Source organism: Pristiophorus japonicus, chromosome 9, assembly GCF_044704955.1.
Source record: "Pristiophorus japonicus isolate sPriJap1 chromosome 9, sPriJap1.hap1, whole genome shotgun sequence".
In the NCBI taxonomy this organism is placed as follows: domain Eukaryota; kingdom Metazoa; phylum Chordata; class Chondrichthyes; family Pristiophoridae; genus Pristiophorus; species Pristiophorus japonicus.
The window spans coordinates 124,389,746-124,410,567 of NC_091985.1; the positions used below are offsets into that span (position 1 = coordinate 124,389,746).

Consider the following 20,822-nt stretch of genomic DNA (forward strand, 5'->3'; position numbering starts at 1 on the left):
AAAACCTAGGCTGACACCCCAGTGCTGCACTGCTTTTCAGATAAGCCGTTAAACTGAGGTCACATCAAAGTGAGATAAAACCGACAAGATTTGTGAAATAGCGCAATTGGTAACTAAACGAGAATGTGTATATATATATAAATAGCTCTTGCAGAGTAATATGACTACAACATCAATGTCGAGTAGCTTAGCGTTACACCACGTTGTTTGGAGGTGGGGCCACTTTCAGCGACATCACTGGAACAGTCAAAACCTATCTCCACTCCTTCCATTGTGAAGGGCAGCTGCTCTTTGCTCTTAATGAGTTGGTGAACAGGCTGTATTTTATCTGCCATCATCTGAGGTTTAACAGCGCTGTGAGCGGAAACTGTTACTTTTCTTGTCTTTGTGAAGCGATGTGAAAGTGAGGAACTGTTCGACAAAAAGTAACTTATATAACAGACAGCAGAGACTTACACTTCAGCCCCTGTCAGTTCAGGAACTCAGCCGGCAGCAACATGGAAATGGAGGCGAAAGTTATCCGGGAGGGTTACCTTGTCAAAAAGGTAGATTATATGCTGGACCAACCCGGGTGTATTTGTCACTCGGGGTATTAAGTTTCACATTTCTATTTTATCGCGGCGGGATCTACCATAGCTGTCAGCAATTTGTTTTTCTGCAAGAAATAATATTTCAGGAGTATATAATCTACAATTAATCAATATTTTAAAAAATGCATTTGGAATATGTCTGTAACTGTTTCGGGTGTAGCGAGAAGATCGCTCCGTATTCTTGTGAAAAAGTTGGGCAATTTGCAAATGTAAGCAATTTCAAGTGTCTCAAATTATTTTGCAATATTTCAGTGAATTCTAGTTTTTTAAAGTTTCTCCCCACTCTTTCCTCTGGTAGCAGTAGAAATTAGTGGTCACATTTCAATATGACAAACTGCATAGTCGTAATGTTCCTGCGTGTGTGTACAGTACAGCATACCCTCTTATACCAGGACCCTGGTACACTGCATACATCTCTTCTACACTGACGGCCAGCTTTTAAACCCGGTTTTCAACTTGTCAGTCAAAAAAAAACCATCTTTTTCATTGGGATTGGAAGTTATCAATAGGAACAGTCAGATTTTTTGTTCCGCTGTTAGCTGTACACAACGCGAGACAAAGAAGTTTTAAGATGGTTTCCGAGACTTTCAGTTATAGTTTTTATTCAGTGTTTATGTAGAAGTTATACATAACACGGGAGATGCTAAAACGAACTTTCTGGGGCATATCTAACTGTTTTCTTACTGTTTAATGTATTTTATTCCCCGCGCAGCCACTTTTTTTTTGAGATAGGGAAAATGTTTTCTAGAACGAAAGACTTACATTTATATAGCGCCTTTCATGACCATCGGACGTGTCAAAGCGCTTTACAGCCAATGAAGTACTTTTGGAGTGTGGTCACTGTTGTAATATGGGAAACGTGGCAGCCAATTTGCGCACAGCAAGCTCCCACAAACAGCAATGTGATAATGACCAGATAAACTGTTGTTGTTATGTTGGTTCAGGGATAAATATTGGCCAGGACACTGCGGATAACTGCCCTGCTCTCCTTTGAAATAGTGCCATGGGATTTTTTACGGCTTAACGTCTCATCCGAAAGATGGCACCTCCAACAGTGCAGCACTCGCTCAGCATTCTGGTGTGAATGCATCGATGAGTTTTTTTAGCATTTTTAAACCGCCGCACTGCATTGCCAAGGTTTTGATAAAGAGTGGGGCAGAAGTGGTAATGAACTTTACTTAATTAGAATCATTGAATCATAGAGTGATACACCACAGAAGGACGCCATTCAGCCCATCACACCTGTGCCAGCCCTTGGGAAGAGTAGAAACATAGAAACATAGAAAATAGGTGCAGGAGTAGGCCATTTGGCCCTTCCAGCCTGCACCACCATTCAATAAGATCATGGCTGATCATTCACCTCAGTACCCTTTCCTGCTTTCTCTCCATACCCCTTGATCCCTTTAGCTGTAAGGGCCATATCTAACTCCCTCTTCAATATATCCAATGATCAACAACTCTCTGCGGTAGGGAATTCCGCAGGTTAACAACTCTCTGAGTGAAGAAGTTTCTCCTCATCTCAGTCTTACCCCTTATCCTTAGACTCTGTCCCCTGGTTCTGGACCTCCCCAACATCGGGAACCTGTCTAGTCCAGTCAGAATTTTATGTTTCTATGAGATCCCCTCTCATCCTTCGAAACTCCAGTGAATACAGGCCCAATCGATCCAGTCCCTCCTCATATGTCTGTCCTGCCATCACGGGAATCAGTCTGGTGAACCTTCACTGCACTCCCTCTAACAAGAACATCCACCCTCAGATTAGGAGACCAAAATGGAACACAATATTCCAGGTGAGGCCTCACCAAGGCCCTGTACAACTGCAGGAAAACCTCCCTGCTCCTATACTCAAATCCCCTAGCTATGAAGGCCAACATACCATTTGCCTTCTTCACTGCCTGTTGTACCTGCATGCCAACTTTCAATGACTGATGTATCATGGCACCCAGGTCTCGTTGCACCTTCCCTTTTCCCAATCTGCCGCCATTCAGATAATATTCCGCCTTCGTGTTTTTGCCCCCAAAGTGGATAACCTCACATTTATCCACATTATACTGCATCTGCCATGCATTTGCCCATTCACCTATCCTGTCCCAGTCACTCTGCAGCCTCTTAGCGTCCTCTTCACAGCTCACACCGCCACGCAGTTTAGTGTCATCTGCAAACTTGGAGATATTACACTCAATTCCTTCATCCAAATCATTAATGTATATTGTAAATAGCTGGGGTCCCAGCACTGAGCCCTGTGGCACCCCACTAGTCACTACCTGCCATTCTGAAAAGGACCCGTTTATCCCGACTCTCTGTTTCCTGTCTGCCAACCAGTTCTTTCTCCACGTCAGTACATTACCCCCAATACCATGTGCTTTAATTTTGCACACCAATCTCTTGTGTGGAACCTTGTCAAAAGCCTTTTGAAAGTCCAAATACACCATATCCACTGGTTCTCCCTTGTCCACTCTACTAGTTACATCCTCAAAAAATTCTAGAAGATTTGTCAAGCATGATTTCCCTTTCATAAATCCATGCTGACTTGGACGGATCCTGTCACTGCTTTCAAAATGTGCTGTTATTTCATCTTTAATAATTGATTCCAACATTTTCCCTACTACTGATGTTGGTCTATAATTACCCGTTTTCTCTCTCCCTCCTTTCTCAAAAAGTGGTGTTACATTAGCTACCCTCCAGTCCATTGGAACTGATCCAGAGTCGATAGACTGTTGGAAAATGATCACCAATGCATCCACTATTTCTAGGGTCACTTCCCTAACTTCTCTGGGATGCAGACTATCAGGCCCCGGGGATTTATCGGCCTTCAATCCCACCAATTTCCCTAAGACAATTTCCTGACTAATAAGGATTTCCTTCAGTTCCTCCATATCACTAGACCCTCGGTCCCCTAGTATTTCCGGAAGGTTATTTGTGTCTTCCTTTGTGAAGACAGAACCAAAGTATTCGTTCAATTGGTCTGCCATTTCTTTGTTCCCCATTATAAATTCACCTGAATCTGACTGCAAGGGACCTACATTTGTCTTCACTAATCTTTTTCTCTTCACATATCTATAGAAGCTTTTGCAATCAGTTTTTATGTTCCCAGCAAGCTTCCTCTCATACTTTATTTTCCCCCTCCTAATTAAACCCTTTGTCCTCCTCTGTTGTATTACAAAATTCTCCCAGTCCTCAGATTTGCTGCTTTTTCTAGCCAATTTATATGCCTCTTCCTTGGATTTAACACTATTCTTAATTTCCCTTGTTAGCCACGGTTGAGCCACCTTCCCAGTTTTATTTTTACTCCAGACAGGGATGTACAATTGTTGAAGTTCATCCATGTGATCTTTAAATGTTTGCCATTGCCTATCCACAGTCAATCCTTTAAGTATAATTTGCCAGTCTATTCCAGCCAATTCACGTCTCGTATCATCGAAGTTACCTTTCCTTAAGTTCAGGACCCTAGTCTCTGAATTAACTGTGTCACTCTCCATCTTAATAAAGAATTCTACCATATTATGGTCTTTCTTCCCCAAGAGGCCTCGCACAATAAGATTGCTAATTAGTCCTTTCTCATTACACATCACCCAGTCTAGGATGGCCAGCCCTCGAGTTGGTTCCTCAACATATTGCTCCAGAAAACCATCCCTAATACACTCCAGGAAATCCCCCTCCATTGTATTGCTGCCAGTTTGGTTAGCCCAATCTATATGTAGATTAAAGTCGCCCATGATAACTGCTGTATCTTTATTGCACGCATCCCAAATTGCTTGTTTGATGCTGTCCCCAACCTCTCGACTACTGTTTGGTGGTCTGTACACAACTCCCACTAGCATTTTCTGCCCTTTGGTATTCCTCTGCTCCACCCATACAGATTCCACATCATCCAAGCTAATGTCCTTCCTTACTATTGCGTTAATTTCCTCTTTAACTCGCAATGCTACTCCAACTCCTTTTCCTTTCTGTCTATCCTTCCTGAATGTTGAATACCCCTGGATGTTGAGTTCCCAGCCTTGGTCACCCTGGAGCCATGTCTCCATGATGCCAATTATATCATATTCATTAATTGCTGCCTGTGCAGTTAATTTGTCCACCTTATTACGAATACTCCTCGCATTGAGGCACAGAGCCTTCAGGCTTGTCTTTTTAGCACACTTTGCCCTTTTAGAATTTTGCTGCAATGTGACCCTTTTTGATTTTTGCCTTGGGTTTCTCTGCCCTCCACTTTTACTTTTCTTCTTTCTATCTTTTGCTTCTGCCCCTATTTTACTTCCCTCTGCCTCCCTGCATAGGTTCCCATCCCCCTGCCATATTAGTTTAACCCTTCCCCAACAGCACTAGCAAACACTCCTCCTAGGACATTGGTTCCGGTCCTGCCCAGGTGCAGATTGTCTGGTTTGTACTGGTCCCACCTCCCCCAGAACCAATTCCAATGTCCCAGGAATTTGAATCCCTCCCTCTACACCACTCCTCAAGCCACATATTCATCTGAGCTATCCTGCGATTCCTACTCTGACTAGCATGTGGCACTAGTAGCAATCCTGAGATTACTACCTTTGAGGTCCTATTTTTTAATTTAACTCCTAGCTCCCTAAATTCAGCTTGTAGGACCTCATCCTATTTTTTACCTATATCGTCGATACCTATGTGCACCACGACAACTGGCTGTTCACCCTCCCTCTTCAAAATGTCCTGCACACGCTCTGAGATATCCTTGACCCCTGCACCAGGGAGATAACATACCATCCTGGAGTCTCGATTGCGGCCGCAGAAACGTCTATCTATTCCCCTTACAATAGAATCCCCTACCACTATAGCTCTCCTACTCTTTTTCCTGCCCTCCTGTGCAGCAGAGCCACCCATGGTGCCATGAACTTGGCTGCTGCTGCTCTCCCCTGATGAGTCATCCCCCTCAACAATACCCAAAGCGGTGTATCTGTTTTGCAGGGGGCTGACCGCAGGGGACCCCTACACTATCTTCCTTCCACTGCTCTTCCTGTTGGTCACCCATCCCCTATCTGGCTGTGTACCCTTTACCTGCGATGTGGCCAACTCACTAAGCGTGCTATTCATGACTTCCTCAGCATCGCGGATGCTCCAGAGTAAATCCACCTGCAGCTCCAGTGCTGCAATGTGGTCTGTCAGGTGCTGCAGGCAGATACACTTACCGCACATGTAGTCATCAGAGACACTGGAAGCGTCCCTGACTTCCCACATAGCACAGGAGGAGCATAACATGTGTCCAAGCTCTCCTGCCATGACTTAACCCTTAGCTTAACTTAATTTGCCAACAACAATGATAAAGGAAAGAAAAAGAAAAAACTACTCACCAATCACCAGCCAATCACTTACCCCCTTGGCTGTGACATCATCTTTCGATTTCTTTCTACTTCTTTGTTTACCTTCTGTCCCTGCAGCTGCACCGGCTGGCCTCTCTGAACTCGCAGTCCTTTATAGGCCTCTCTGACTGCCTCCTCCAACTCCTGCTCCCGACTGCCTCCTTGAACTCCCGCTGGGCCTTTATAGGCCTCTCCGACTGCCTCCTCGAACTCCCGCTCCTGACTGCCTCCTTGAACTCCCGCTGGGCCTTTATAGGCCTCTCCGATCATGCCCCCGACTCCCACCTCTCTGACTTCCCTCTGTCTCCCTGTATATGTTCCCATCCGCCTGCCATATTAGTTTCATCCCAGCTTAGTGTCATCTGCAAACTTGGAGATATTACTCTCAATTCCTTCATCTAAATCATTAATGTATATTGTAAATAGCTGGGGTCCCAGCACTGAGCCCTGCGGCACCCCACTAGTCACTGCCTGCCATTCTGAAAAGGACCCGTTTATCCCGGTTCTCTGCTTCCTGTCTGCCAACCAGTTCTCTATCCACGTCAGTACGTTACCCCCAATACCATGTGCTTTAATTTTGCACACCAATCTCTTGTGTGGGACCTTGTCAAAGTATCCAATTAATCCCACTGCCCTGCTCTTTCCCCATAGCCCTGTAATATGTTACCCTAGTTGTATTGAAATTTCCACATGTAGGATTTGACTACAGTATACTGCTGCGAGATATGATGTGGACCGTGTGTATGAGTTGCAGTACCCGCTTATGTTCTGTAACGTCACCTGCTCTCAATTTGTTTATACACTCATGGTTCAAGCTCCTCTGTTAACATGCAGTAACTGGGGAATGCGCCTACATCTCTTGCATTAGATCAATCAACATCTACAGGAAATTAAGATGAATTGCTTTAATAATAGCCACTCCGATGCAGTTACTGTCTTTACAGTGTCAGCTGCCAAAGAAAAGCAATGCAGATAATATTGTTTAAATATGATGATCCTGTGAAACTTCCTGGGATACCCACAGGGACCTTAAAGAATAAGGGATCCCCGTTTAAAAAAGTTATCCACAAAGCCATCAAGGGAGCAAAGTTATCCCTCCTCACCATCACAGACTTTAATATATTCTTGCCCTTTGAGATGAACTCGGAGTCGGCCATTTAGGACTGAGATGAGGAGAAATTTTTTCCTCAGAGGGTTGTGAATCTTTGGAATTCTCTACCCCAAGGGCTGTGAAGGCTTAATCATTGAGTATATTCAAGACTGAGATCGATAGACTTTTGGATACTAAGGGAATCAAGGGCAGGAAGGTGGAGTTGAGGAGAAGATCAGCCATGATCTTATTGAATGGCGGAGCAGGCTCAAAGGGCCGAATGGCCTATTTCTGCTCCTCTTATGTTCTTAGGAACAGTTTTTACAAAAGATGCAGACCAATTCAAGCTTTAGGAGGATTCACTTTTGAATTAATTTGAATGCTTATCACCGCCTTGCAATCATGTAATGGGAATAATGCTGGTTTGTAGGACCAGTTTAAACCATAATTTTGCTTAATGGGAAATGTTTCACAGCTCGCCTTGGAACTGATGCATTATCTGTCCACTGGAAGCTAGTACCTTAATCCAACAGACAAGATTGTATTTCCATACAGCTACTCTTGTGCCAACAGAAAATTATGACACTGAAGAGGAGATTTCCTTTCCCTGTTCAGCAGAATCCCATGAATGGTGGGAAGTGACATACCATCCTGTTCCTACCGGCACTGTGGCCACTGCAACCTTCCCCTGAACCTATTGCTGGCAGGCTGGACTGTTTGCCTGAGTCAGGCCCTTTAAATACACAGATTGCCATATTAGGATAGCATTGGGCGGAGCTGATACCGAAACTTTTCCATCTAGTATCAACTGGCCGTCCAGTCAAAGAGGAGCCCAAAGCTACATTTTTACTTTATTTGTTACGGGTGGAGCAGGAGAGATCGTCCAGACTCCACATAAATCAGCTTGAGCTGCCGCTCCCGAGATTGGACTCCTCCCCACAGACCGACTGTCTTCTAGACCAGAGGCTGGTCCGCAGCCCTTGTTTTCTGCCCGCAACCCACTGCCCAGATGCTAATGAGGGGCAGCCCTCAACATAGACTGAGCCTTCAGCTGTCTAGGCGCAAGTCTCTGGAATTCCTTCCTTCAGATCCTCTGCCTCTCCACCACCCTCTCCTCCTTTCAGGCCCTCCTTAGACCCCACCTTTTTGTTCCAGCCTCCCATTGGAACTTTTGGACAGCCAGCAGCTAGCTAGATCATAGAATCATAAAATGATACAGCACAGAAGGAGATATATATACATATACAGCCCATCGTGCCTGTGTCAACTCTTTGAAAGAGCTATCCAATTAGTCCTACTCCCCAGCCCTGCTCTTTCCTCATAGCCCTACAAAATTTTGTCCAATTCCCTTTGAAAGTTACTGCTAAATCTGCTTCCACCATCGTTTCAGACAGTGCATTCCAGATCACAACAAGTCGCTGCGGAAACAAATTCTCCTCATGTCATGTTTGGTTCTTTAGCCAATCGCCTTAAATCTGTGTACTCTTGCGATGGCCGCCTGGAGTCTGCAACGGGGCAAAAATCTACCCTTGAGTTTCTGTAAACCCTGCAGAAATCATCTGTGGTTTTGGAGTAAATAGGGACAAAAACCATTAGCTCCCCTCTTTAAAGATATTTTGCATACATGCCAATGGGTTAAATCGTTGTGTCAACTTGACAATGTTGCACACGAAAAGTCAGCTTATTTTCACTGCGTTTCGAAGTTGTCACTATGAATTTTTACTGTCTCCTACTGTTTCTGCGCAAAGTAAAACATCCTAAGGTGCTTTGCAGGAGAGATTATCAAGCAAAATTTGACACCGAGCCACATAAGGAGATATTAGGGCAGGTGAGAGGTAAGATTTAAGGAGCATCTTAATGGAGGAGCGAGAGGTATAGAGGCAGAGAGGTTTAGGGAGAGAATTCCAGAGCTTATGGCATAACTATTATGATGTGTAATGTGGGCTTTTGAGTTACTTGTGTGTGAGTACAGTGGCTGGTTATGTTCTGTAACTTTCAAAGTTGTTTCTAGTTTGTTTATGTTATACATGTAAAATTGTGTTTACTCTGTACAGCCATCAGAGGGCTCATCCCCTGGAGTCCCAAGGGATCCCATAATCCCTTGGAGCACAGGTATTTAAGGAGACCTTACAGGTTGGAGAGGTACTCTGGAGACCTGCAATAAAAGACTAAGGTCACACTTTACTTTGAGCTCACAGTGTTCAGTCTGACTCTTTCTCCATACATAACAACTGGCACGAGATACAGATAAGCGAACCCAAAGATGCAGAGAACAGTGGGCATTCTGGAGAAATTCTTGGAGGGAGATGATTGGGAAACTTTTGTGGAACAACTCGACCAATACTTCGTGGTCAACGAGCTAGATGGGGAAGAGAACACTGTCAAACGAAGGGCGATCCTCCTCACCATCTGTGGGGCACCAACGTATGGCCTCATGAAGAACCTGCTCACTCCAGCGAAACCCACAGAGAAATCATACAATGATTTGTGCACACTGGTCCGAGAGCATTTGAACCTGAAGGAAAGCGTTCTGATGATGAGGTACTACCGGTTTTACACCCACAAAAGGTCTGAAGGCCAGGAAGTGGCGAGTTATGTTGCCGAGCTAAGAGGCCTTGCAGGACATTGCGAATTTGAAGGACACTTGGAGCACATGCTCAGAGACTTTTTCGTGCTTTGCATTGGCCACGAAACCATACTTCGCAAACTCTTGACTGTAGAGGCCCCAACCTTGAGTAAGGCCATAGCGATAGCCCAGGCATTCACTGCCACCACTGACAATACTAAGCAAATCTCTCAGCACACAAGTACTGCTACAAGTACTGTGAACAAAGTGATGTTGTTTTTGAATTGCAACGTACAGGGCAGGTCACACATGCCTGCAGCTGCATGTCCGCAGATGTCTCAGAGTCCACCATCCAGGGTGATGAATACAAGGCCTTGTTGGCGCTGCGGGGGTGATCATCGTTTCTATTCATGCCGATTCAAAGGGTATGTTTGCAAAGTTTTGGAACAATGGGACACCTCCAACATATGTGCAGGTGAGCTGCTAATCCTGTTAAACCTGCAAACCACCATGTTGCAGAGGAGGACCGATCCACGGAGCATCACAACAAACCAGAGTCTCACAACGAGGAGGCAGAGGTATATGGGGTGCACGCATTCAGCATGAATTATCCCCTGGTAATGCTGAATGTTGAACTAAATGGACTCCTGGTGTCAGTGGAACTGGACACAGGCACGAGCCAATCCATCATGGGCAAAAAGACTTTCGAAAGATTGTGGTGCAACAAGGCCTCAAGGCCAGTCTTAACTCCAATTCGTACAAAACTAAGAACTTACATGAAATAACTGATTCCCGTAATCGGCAGTGCCACCGTATAGGTCTCCAACGATGGAGCAGTGCACAAGCTACCACTCTGGGTGCTACCGGGCGTTGGTCCCACGTGCTCGCCAGGAGCTGGCTGGGAAAGATATGCTGGAACTGGGACGACGTCCGAGCGCTATCGCCCGCTGACGACACTTCATGTGCCCAGGTCTTAAACACGTTCCCTTCGCTGCTCGAACCAGGCATCGGGAAATTCCAAGGAACCAAAATGAAGATCCACCTAATTCCAGGGGTGCGACCCATCCATCACAAGGCAAGAGCAGTACAGTACATGATGAGAGAAAGGGTAGAGATCGAGCTAGACCAGCTGCAATGAGAGGGCATCATTTCACTGATCGAGTTCAATGAGTGGGCCAGCCCGATCGTTCCTGTCCTCAAGGGAGACAGCACCGTCAGAATCTGTGGCGATTACAAAGTAACTATCAATCGTTTCTCTCGGCAGGGCCAATACCCACTACCAAAGGCTGACGACCTCTTTGCAACACTGGCGAAAGACGTTCACGAAGCTGGATCTGACTTCAGCCTACATGACACAGGAGCTGGAGGAATCATCGAAGGGCCTCACCTGTATCAACATGCACAAAGGTCTTTTTATTTATAACAGAAGCCCGTTTGGAATTCAATCAGCGGTGGTTATATTCCAGAGAAACATGGAAAGCTTACTGAACTCGGTCCCGCACACCGCGGTCTTCCAGGACGATATCTTGGTCACAGGTCGGAACACAGTCGAGCATCTGCAGAACCTGGAGGAGGTTCTTAGTCGACTCAACCGCATGGGGCTCAGGTTAAAACGCTCGAAGTACGCTTTCCTGGCGCATGAAGTGGAGTTCTTGGCAAGGAGGATTGCGGCGGAAGGCATCAGGCCCACCAACGCAAAGACGGAGGCAATCGAGAATGCACCGAGGCCACAGGACGTGACGGAGCTGCGGTCATTTCTGGGACGCCTGAACTATTTTGGTAACTTCTTACTGGGTCTCAACACACTGTTAGAACCACTGCATGTCTTACTATGAAAAGGGGATGAATGGGTTTGGGGCAAAACTCAAGAAAATGCCTTTGTAAAAGCTAGAAAATTGTTATGCTTAAACAAATTGCTTGTGTTGTATGATCCATGTAAGCGTTTGGTATTAGCATGTGATGCGTCGTCATATGGCGTCGGGTGTATATTGCAACAAGCTAATGATTTTGGGAAACTGCAACCGGTTGCTTATGCATCCAGGAATCTGTCTAAGGCTGAGGGAGCCTACAGTGTGATTGAGAAAGAAGCGTTAGCGTGTGTCTATGGGGTAAAGAAAATGCATCAATACCTGTTTGGGCTAAAATTCGAAATGGAAACTGACCATAAGCACTCATATCCCTGTTTTCTGAGAGAAAGGGATAAATACCAACGCACCGGCCCGTATCCAGGGATGGGCGCTCACATTGTCCGCACATAGCTATGCCATCTGCCTCAGGCCAGGCACAGAAAACTGCGCCGATGCTCTCAGTGGGCAGCCATTGCCCACCACGGGGGTGGAAATGGCGCAGCCCAACAGATCTAGCCATGGTTATGAAAGCATTTGAGAGTGAGCAATCACCCGTCACTGCCCGGCAGATCAAAACCTGGGCGAGCCAGGACCCCTTATTATCCCTAATCAAAACTGTGTGCTTCACGGGAGCTGGTCCAGTGTCCCAGTGGAAATGCAGGTAGAAATAAAGCCGTTCCAGCGGCGTAAAGATGAAATATCTATACAGGCAGACTGCCTTCTGTGGGGCAATGAAGTAGTGGTCCCCAAGAAGGACAGAGACATCTTCATCAATGATCTCCACAGTACCCACCCAGGCATCGTAATGATGAAAGCGATAGCCAGATCCCACGTGTGGTGGCCCGGTATCGATGCGGACTTAGAGTCCTGCATTCACAGATGTAATTCATGCTCGCAGTTAAGCAATGTACCCAGGGAGGCACTGTTAAGTTTATGGTCTTGGCCCTCCAAACCGTGGTCGAGGGTACATGTCGACTATGCAGGCCCGTTCTTGGGTAAAATGTTCCTTGTGGTTGTCGATGTGTATTCCAAGTTGATTGAATGTGAGATACTGTCGGCTAGCACGTCCGCTACCACTACTGAAAGCCTGTGAGCCATGTTTTCCATGGCCTAGCCGATGTCCTGGTGAGCGACAACGGGCCATGTTTTACCAGTGCTGAGTTCAAAGAATTCATGACCCGTAACGGGATCAAACATGTCACATTTGCCACGTTTAAATCAGCGTCCAATGGCCAGGCAGAGAAAGCAGTGCAAACCATCAAGCAAGGCTTGAGGAGGGTAACTGAAGGCTCACTGCAGACTCGCCTATCTTGAGTCCTGCTTAGCTACCAGACGAGACCCCACTGGCCCACTGGGTTCCCACCTGCTGAACTGCTCATGAAAAGAGCACTTAAGACAAGGTTCTCGTTAGTTCACCCTGATCTACATGAACAGGTAGAGAGCAGGCGGCTTCAACAAAGCACATACCATGATAGCGCAAATGTGTCACGCGAGATTGAAGTCAATGATCCTGTATTTGTATTGAATTATGGAAAAGGTCCCAAGTGTTTTCCCGGCACTGTCGTGGCCATAGAGGGGAGCAGGGTGTTTCGGGTCAAACTTTCTAATGGACTCATTCACCGGAAACACTTGGACCAAATCAAACTCAGATTCACAGACTATCCTGAGCAACCCACCTTGGACACTACCTTTTTTGATCCCCCAACATATACACCAGTGGCAACCAGCACCACGGTTGACCACGAAGCAGAACCCATCATCCATAGCAGCCCAGCAGGATCCAACACACCAAGCAGCCCAGCAAGGCCAGCTGCATAGCAGCCCAGCGAGGGCCCAACAAATTATCCAACAATACCAGCTTTCACACCGAGACGATCAATCAGGGTAAGAAGGGCCCCAGATCAACTCACATTGTAAATAGTTACACTATTGACTTTGCGGGGGGGAGTGTTGTTATATATGTAAACTTGTATTTACTCTGTACAGCCACCAGAGGACTTATTCCCTGGAGTCCCAAAGGATCCCATAATCCCTTGGGAGCACAGGTATTTAAGGAGGCCTCACAGGTTGGAGAGGCACTCTGGAGACCTGCAATAAAAGACTAAGGTCACACTTCACTTTGAGCTCACAGTGTTCAGTCTGACTCGTTCTCCACACATAACAGTTTACATACCCATCACGGAGGTCTCTTTGTTACCATGAAGTAACGGGTAGAGAATCCACACTATCCATGTTACAGTGGTCAACATCCATGAGGAAATGCTAGAAATAACATGAATGATCAATAATTAATTACAAACCCCACACTTTAAGCAGTCAGTCAGGTGAACACCACAGCACAAAATGCAGCTCTCTGTGCCTGTTCCTGTTCTTGTGAACTTTAATTGCAATTTGTAAGAATTTTTATTTCTAGTAGAGAAAATAAAGCTTTTTGTCAGAATCGAACAAACAATACAGATATGACATTACTGTCAGTGTTGATAAGCAGATGAATGCTTAATGCATTCCTCTGTTAACAATGTTAATAGAGGGCATTATCCCATTTATGTTGACTTTATCCTGTAATGTTGTCTTTAACTTGCTATGACTACTTTATTAAATAGAATTACATAGAAATTTCAACATTCAACCCAACCAATCGGTATTTGTGTTTATCCTCCACATGAGCAATAGTCTTAATCCCATGTGCTCAATCTGTTCCTATATCCCTTTAGATGCCTTTCCTTCAATAACCTGTCTAACATTCTTGATTGTTGTCATTGTCTCTGCAACAATCTAACTCCAGTTTTGCATTCCACAGCCTCACAACCATCTGTGTGAAAAGTTGCCCTTGCTCTCTGTCCCTAATCCTTACCATTAATCTTATATCTATGTCTCCTCAGTCTGTTTCTATCTACTCTGTCCCATCCCTTCATAATTTTAAACACCTTTATCAAATCACCCTTTAACCTCCCTGTTCTAATCAAAGCATATTCATTTTTTCAAGTCTTTCTTATGTGTATTTTCACATGCCATACAGCATCCAAGTAAATCGGTGCTGTAACCTCTCTATTGCCTCGCTATTTCCTCAGCATCCTTCCTATAGCGTGGAGCCCAAATTGCACACATGACTCCAACTGTGGTTTTACTGAGGTTTTATAATAGGCAGCATCTGTGTTGAGGGGAAGGAAGTTTTAACGTTTCAGATCATATGACCCTTTGTCAGAAATGTTAATCCTACCTTCTTCCTCTTTGCATTTGCCACCACCAAACTGGACTATGCCAGTGCTCACCTGGCTGGTGTCTCATTCTCCACCCTCTGTATACTTCAGCTCTTCCAAGCCTTTGCTACCAATATCCTAGCCTCCACCAAGTCCACTCACATATCACCCTGTACTTGTTGACCTACATTGGCACCCAGCCCATCCAAAGCCTCTAATTTAAAATTATCATTCTTGTGTTTAAATCCCTTTTTGGGCTTGCATCTCCTCCGACCTCACAACACCTCCAAACTATTCGCTCCTCTAATTCTGACCTCTTGTGCCTCTCCCCCTCTGTTTGTCCCACCATTGGTGGCTGTGCCTTCAACTGTCTACACTCAATGCTCTGAAATTTCTTCCCCAAGCCCCTCCACCACTCCACCACCCTCTCCTTTAAGGCCCTCCTTAACACATACCAAGCTTTTGGTCACGCCTCCTAATATCTTTTTCTTTGTCTTGCTTTTTGTCTGAATACATTAAACGGGCTATATAAATGTATGTTGTTGCTGCTGCCAAAACCTCTCTTTACACCTACACTAGCTTGAGGCTCAATTTAGTCAACACTCTCCGGCCTCCACACTCTATAACCTGTCATGTATGTACATGCTGTTTGTAGCCACCAGATGGTGTCATTGTTGGAGGCCACTGAGCAGCACGCACATGGTGCTGCTCTGGTATAAAAGGCTAGCCATTTTGTGAGTCAGAAACTTTGGGTCTAAATAAAGCAGAGCCAAGGTTGTACCTTGCTTAGTTAAACAATACTCAGTTTGAACCTTTATTGCATACATATCATTTGGCGACGAGAATACAAGAACCTTTGTTTGCAAAATGAGCACGATTAGATTTTTAGAGCGATTTGTGGAGGGAGAAGATTGGGCAGACTTTTTGAGCCATTTGAACCAGTACTTTGTGGCCAACGTAATGAAGGGGGTCGACAATGCAGATCGGTGCCGGGCTGTGTTCCTCACTGTGAGCGGTTCAAAGATCTATGGTCTGATAAAGAATCTACTTATGCCTAGTGATCCAACAGAGAAAACGTACATTGGTGCTGGAGCACCTCAAGCCAGACGATGGCATCATCATCTCGAGATACAGGTTTTATACACAAGTTCGATTGGAGGGCCAGGGTGCGGCGGAATTCGTTGCCGACCTGGGACCGTGCAAGTTCGGGACGGTGTTGGCAGACATGCTGTGGGATTTCTTTGTTATCGGTATCAACCACGAGGTGATCCTGTGCAAACTTCTGGCGGTGGAGGAGTTGGATTTTAAAAGGGCCATCCAGCTCGCTCAATCATGTATGATGACAGACAGGAGTTTAAAGCAAATATCGGTGAAGAACCGAACCTCGGCAAGTACTGTAAGTGCGATTGATTCGGCATTCGGCAGAGCGGCACACGGCAAGGCCTATCCGACTGAGTTCGTGAAACCTGTGGCTGCCCAAAGTCCGCCAGAGGAAATGTATCCGACTTCTCCGTGTTGGCGTTGTGGGGGAAATCATTGGCACCAGCAGTGCTGATTTAAGCAATATAGTTGCAAAGGTTTTCTGAGAGTGGGGCATCTCCAGCGGAAGTGTCCACAGATGAGCAAGCGAGCTGCGACACACAACGTGGAGGCTGAGAGTCAGACTAGCGCAGATCCGGATACGCAATCCGAGGTGCCAGAGGAGGAAGTGTATGGACTGTACTATTTCATAACGAAGAATAAATCAGTTTTGATTAATGTGAAGTTTAACGGGATACCCGTATCGATGAAACTGGACACAGGGGCGAGACAGTCTATTGTGTTCCTATCACAGATGAGACTACACACAAGGAGGTTGAAGTAACAGTGACCTCAGTCTTTATTAAGACACTCCAGAGTGAGGAACAGGCCTCAGATGCTGGCTTATATACAATGCTCCCAAGAGATGCTGGGATCCCTTGGGACTTCAGGGGATACGCTCCCTGGTGGCAGAACATGGGAGTGCATGCTTTACAGATACACAACATCATTCCCCCCCCCAAAGTCAAAGTGAAAACTATTTACAAGGTGAGGCGGTTGGGAGCCTTTCTTTCCCTGGTGGACCACCTTGGTACAAATGTCTGTTCTGGTTCCCTCGCTGGGCTGGCGTGCTGTTGGCCCTGCAGGGCTGCTGGGTGAGCCTGGCCTTGAGGGGCTGTTGGGCGTGATGGGTTCGATTTTCTGCTCCGGCGTGGTGTCATTGATCCTTTGGGTGTGTGTTGTGGGCTTGAAAAAGGTGGTGTCTGCTGTGGGTTGTTCAGGCCAGTCTGTGAACCGCAGTCTCGTTTGGTCCAGGTGCTTTCTGCAAATTTGTCCATTGTCTAGTTTGACTACAAACACCCTACTCCCTTCTTTAGCTATCACCGTGCCCACGATCCACTTGGGACCATATCCATAGTTTAGCACATATACGGGGTCATTCAGATCAATTTCCCATGACACAGTGGTGCGACCATCGTTTACATTTTGTTGCTGCCGCCTACTCTCTACCTGATCATGCAGGTTGGGGTGAACCAGCGAGAGTCTGGTTTTAAGTGTCCTTTTCATGAGTAGCTCAGCTGGGGACACCCCTGTGAGCGAGTGGGATCCCGTGCGGTAGCTGAGCAGTACTCGGGACAGGCGGATTTGGAGTGAGCCTCCTGTGACTCGTTTAAGGCTCTGTTTGATTGTTTGTACTGCCCACTCTGCCTGCCCATTGGAGGCTGGTTTAAACGGGGCCGAGGTGACATATTTGATCCCATTGCGGGTCATGAATTCTTTAAATTAGGCACTGGTGAAACATGGCCCGTTGTCACTGACCAGTATGTCAGGCAGGGCGTGGGTGACAAACATGGCCCTCAGGCTTTCAATGGTGGCGGTGGCACTGCTTCCCGACATTATTTCACATTCAATCCATTTTGAAAAAGCATCCACCACCACCAGGAACATTTTACTGAGAAACGGGCCCGCATAGTCGACATGGATCCTCAACCATGGTCTGGAGGGCCAGGACCACAAACTTAGTGGTGCCTCTCTGGGCAAATTGCTCAACTGAGCACACGCGCGGCATTGCCGTACACAGGACTCTAAATCAGAGTCGATACTGGGCCACCACACGTGGGATCTGGCTATCGCTTTCATCATTACTATACCCGGGTGTGTGCTGTGGAGATCTCAGATGAACGTTTCCCTGCCCTTTTTGGGTAGCACTACGTGGTTACCCCACAACAGGCAGTCTGCCTGAATGGACAGCTCGTCCTTTCGCCGCTGGAATGGCTTGATTAGCTCTTGCATTTCAACGGGGATGCTGGCCCAGCTCCCATGCAGTACACAGTTTTTTACTCGGGACATCGGCTTTCTTCGAAGGTCTGGCAAGCAGTCCTCGTGAGGGTTTGCCACTGGATTTTATTAGCTGCTGTATTCTCGAGGTCCTTTGGTCGGATGCCACAGTACTGGAGGATAGACTTGATGCAATCTTTGTAGCGCTTGCGGGGGTGCCCCTGGTGTCTTTGACCTTCACAGAGCTCGCCGTGAAGAAGCTGACAAGGGATCCTTGACTCATCCATGCGGATGACATGTTCAGCCCACCGGAACTGGGCTCGCATGATCATCACCTCCATGCTAGTTGATCGTGCTCTCTCCAGAACCTCAAAGTTTGACACCCGGTCTTGCCAGCGTATGTGGAGTATAGATCTGAGACTGCGCATATGGAAAGCTTCCAACTTTTTGATGTGACACCTGTAGGGTGTCCAGGTCTCACATCCATAGAGAGATGAGAGAACGACTGCTCTATACACCAACAGTTTAGTTGACAGTCGGATGTGGTGGTGACTCAACACCTTAGTGCGCAAGCGACCAAGTGCCTGGCTGGCTTTACAGATCCGTGCATCAATCTCCTTGTCCAAGGACCCATCACTTGATATGATGCTGCCAAGGTACTTGAAGCTGTCCACTGACTTTAGTTGTATACTGCCGATGGAGACTGTGGGAGCAGGTGCTGTGGTGCCAGGGCAGGCTGATAGAGAACCTTGGTTTTACTAAGGCTGATGGTTCGGCCAAACAGTTCTGTTGCCTCAGCAAATTTGCTGAGTATGAATTGTAGGTCATTCTCCTTGTGTGCCATAAGGGCGCAGTCGTCAGAAAAGAGTGCCTCTAGGATGAGTCGTTTCCGTACTTTGGTCTTTGCAGCAAGGTGGCGGAGGTCGAACAGTAAACCATCTAATTGATATTTCAGGTAGACCCCAAACTCCAAGTCTTTTATGGCATAGTTCAAGACGCAGTAAAGAATAGGTTGAACAGAACTGGAGCGAGTACACAACCTTGTTTCACTCCATTTGAGATGGCAAATGGGGCCGTGATTGTGCTGTCTGAGAGCACTTCACCTGTCATGTTGTCATGAAACAGCTCGATGATGTGGACAAACTTCCTTGGGCACCCAAGCTTCGTCAAGATTGACCACAGCGCTGCTCTGTTGACAGTATCAAAGGCCTTGGTGAGGTCAATAAATACAGCATACAGGTCCATGTTCTGCTCAATGCACTTCTCCTGCACTTGTCCGCTGTACTCCGACCAGGTCGAAAGCCACATTGTGTTTCTGGAGGATTTACTTCTGAGACACTAGCTATGAGTCGGTTCAATACTATGCGGGCGATGATCTTCCCAGCAATGGACAGAAGCGATATTCCCCTGTAGTTGCCACAGTCTCCTTTGTTGCCCTTTTTCTTGTAGAGGGAAACTATCATAGCATCACAGAAGTCCTGTGGCATGTCTTCATCTTCCCAGATGCTAGTTATCATGTCATGAAAGGCCTCGAGAGCTGCTGGGCCTACTGCCTTATAGATTTCAGCAGGGATTCCATCCTTTCCTGGAGCCTTTCCAGTACTCATCTGGTTGATGGCTCTCTTTACTTTGTCCATGCTGGGAGGAAGATCAAGATCTTCTTTGATAGGTTGCTGGGGTATGGTCAAGTGCTTCTTCGTTCACTGTTGAAGGTCGATTAAGAAGATTACTGAAGTGTTCTCTCCACCTCTCATTTATGCCAGTCCTGTCTTTGATCAAAGTGCTGCCATCTGCTGAAAGGAGTGGAGTAGTGCTGGGTTTTGATGGTCCATAGACTGACTTGATGGCACTGAAGAACATCTTGGTATTGTGATTTTCAGCATAATGTTCCACTTCCTCTGCTTTCGTCTGCCACCATTTATCTTGCATCTGGCGAAGGTCTCTTTGTGCTTTGCTCTGCATGTGTCTGTAGCGGTCCCTCTTGGAAATTGAGGAAGGATCATTTTGCCATTTTAGATATGCTTTTTTCTTTTCATCCAGTGTTTTGCAGATCTCAACGTTGTTTTCATCGAACCAGTTTTGGTGTACCTTCTTTGTATGTCCAAGAGTTGTCTTTGCTGAGTCTGTCACCATCTGTTTGAGTTTTGTCCACTTCTGTGTGGTGTTGCCGGTGAGCGGTCCGTGAGACATCAGCCTGTTATCGAGGTCATCCTGGAACTGCTCACGGTAGCACTGATGTTTCAGCCTAGCTGTGTTAAAGGCACTTCTGCTCGGTTTTGGACGCTTGCGTTGAAGTGGAGCAATGTACAGCTGGAGAGTGGATCTGACTAGACGGTGATCTGTCCAGCATTCTGCTCCCCGCATGGCTCTTGTGATTTTTACATCCTTGATGTCTCGCCTTCTTACAATGACATGGTCTATCATATGTCATTGCTTAGACCTGGGGTGCATCCAAGTTGTTTTGTACATGTCAGCCTGCCTGAATAGAGTATTTGTGATAGTCAAGTCGTTCTCCGCGTATATACTCAAGAGGAGGAGGCCATTACTGTTTAATTTTCCTGTGCCGTGCTGTCCAATGACTCCCTTCCTGTGCTTGCTGTCTTTTTCCAACTCGTGCGTTGAAATCACCCAGGATGATCAACTTGTCCCCAGCAGGTGTGGACCTGACCAGTCTGTCTAGATCTTCATAGAACCTCTCTTTCATCTCATCGGGGCTTGGAAGGATGGGTGCATAAGCACTTATAATGGTGATGTGGTGCTTGGCATTCAGGGGAAAACGCAGTTTCATAAGTCTTTCGTTAATCCCTTCAGGCAGATTTGGAAACCGTTGCATAAGAGAAGTCTTCACTGCTGTGCCAACTCCGTAGATCCTATTCTCATTCTCTGCCTTGCCTTTCCAATAGAAGGT

At 46.3% G+C, this 20,822-nt stretch overlaps 1 protein-coding gene across 1 annotated transcript in view; it reads left to right on the forward strand.

The window, feature by feature from the left end:
• Positions 1 to 264: 264 nt before the first annotated feature.
• plek (pleckstrin) overlaps positions 265 to 20,822 on the forward strand; it is a 90,310-nt gene continuing 69,752 nt past the window's right edge. The window contains exon 1 of the mRNA XM_070888772.1: positions 265 to 545. Within this exon, the coding sequence (XP_070744873.1) occupies positions 498 to 545 (48 nt within the window). The 5' untranslated portion in view covers positions 265 to 497. The remainder of the gene's footprint in view (positions 546 to 20,822) is intronic.